The 1335-nt window shown below is 53.0% G+C and overlaps 1 protein-coding gene across 1 annotated transcript in view; it reads right to left on the bottom strand.

Moving 5' to 3' along the window:
* LOC108509954 overlaps positions 1-1062 on the bottom strand; it is a gene marked incomplete at its 5' end in the record, with an annotated part of 16080 nt that extends 15018 nt beyond the window's left edge. The window contains 2 exons of the mRNA XM_017839571.1: positions 263-578; positions 673-1062. Coding sequence (XP_017695060.1) covers positions 263-578; positions 673-1062 — 706 coding nt within the window. The remainder of the gene's footprint in view (positions 1-262; positions 579-672) is intronic.
* Positions 1063-1335: the final 273 nt, after the last annotated feature.

A 1335-nucleotide genomic window follows, 5' to 3' on the forward strand; every position in this document is an offset into this window, starting at 1 on the left:
AGATGAAGGAAAAAGGGAATGAGGGGAAGGGAAAAGGGAATGAGGGGAAGGAAAAAGGGAATGAGGGGAAGGGAAAAGGGAATGAGGGGAAGGAAAAAGGGAATGAGGGGAAGGAAAAGGGAACAAGGAGAAGGGAAAAGGGAAAAAGAAGGAAAAAGGGAACAAGGAGAAGGGAAAAGGGAAAAAGAAGGAAAAAGGGAACAAGGGGAAGGAAAAGGGAAAAAGGGGAAGGAAAAGGGAACAAGGGGAAGGAAAAGGGAACAAGGGGAAGGAAAACAGGAACAAGGTGAACTTGGAGTCAGAGCAGGGCAGCCCAAAAGCCCAGGAATGGGAATGGGAATGCTCGAGCCCCACTTGGTGGGATTTTGGGGGGAGAACGGGATCCAAACCGGGACATTTGACCACCCGGATCGTCGATCCCTCCGGAAGTTCTATTCCCAGGGGGAATCCCGCCGCGTTCCCGAGGCTCACCTGGGTGGGAGGGACGGGCGAGGGCTGGTGGGAGCCGGAGGAGGATTTTTCCAGGGCGTTCAGGCGGCTCTCCAGCTTGAAGATGGCCATCTGCAGGTCGGAGACCACTGGGAAAAGGAAGGGAAAAAAGCGGGAAAAGCCACTCAAGTTTTCCCGGATCTGGGCGGGATTCCGAGGCGGGATAAGGATTTTCCCACTCACCGCTGCGGAGGTTTTGGTTTTCCACCTCCAGGTGGGAAATCCGGGCCAGGAGCTCGTTCTGGTCGCCGGCGGCTCCGGAGGCGCCGCCGCTCTGGAAGGAGGAGGAAAAGCGGGATGAGGCGGACAGTTCCGCCCCTTTTCCCGAATTTTCCCGAAAATTCCAAAGCCCGGGGGGAGGAGAGGAGGGAATTTGAAGAGCTTGAAGTAAAAAGGTGGATGTTTTCCCCTCAAAGGGTTTTATAAAATCGGGATGAGGACTAAAGGACGGGATAAATCCCGAGAGATCCCAGGCACTAAGGATAACGCAGCTTTTCCCGCTCTTTTGCCACGGAAAACATGGAAAACTGATCCCAAATTTCACACCAAGCCCCGTTAAAAATCTTGGAATCCCTCAGTCTCCGTCCTCTCCCAACAAACCCGAGTCACTGGGAAAGGCGGGAAGAGATCCCAGGATTTCGACGTTCCCACATTCCCGGCCCAGCTTTTCGTTCCTAACAATTTAAACCCCCACAAATCCCGAGGGAATCATGTTATCCCGAGGATTCCAATGGGTTTTTTTGGGAGGCAATAAGGAGCTTTTTGGTTTGTTTTATTAAGGAGGTTCCTTATCCAGCGATTCCGAGGAGCAAAGGGAAGGAAAACGACGGGATTCGTGCTCGGAGA

The sequence above is a fragment of the Lepidothrix coronata genome, unplaced genomic scaffold, assembly GCF_001604755.1.
Source record: "Lepidothrix coronata isolate B3197 unplaced genomic scaffold, Lepidothrix_coronata-1.0 Scaffold438, whole genome shotgun sequence".
Classification (NCBI taxonomy): Eukaryota; Metazoa; Chordata; class Aves; order Passeriformes; family Pipridae; genus Lepidothrix; species Lepidothrix coronata.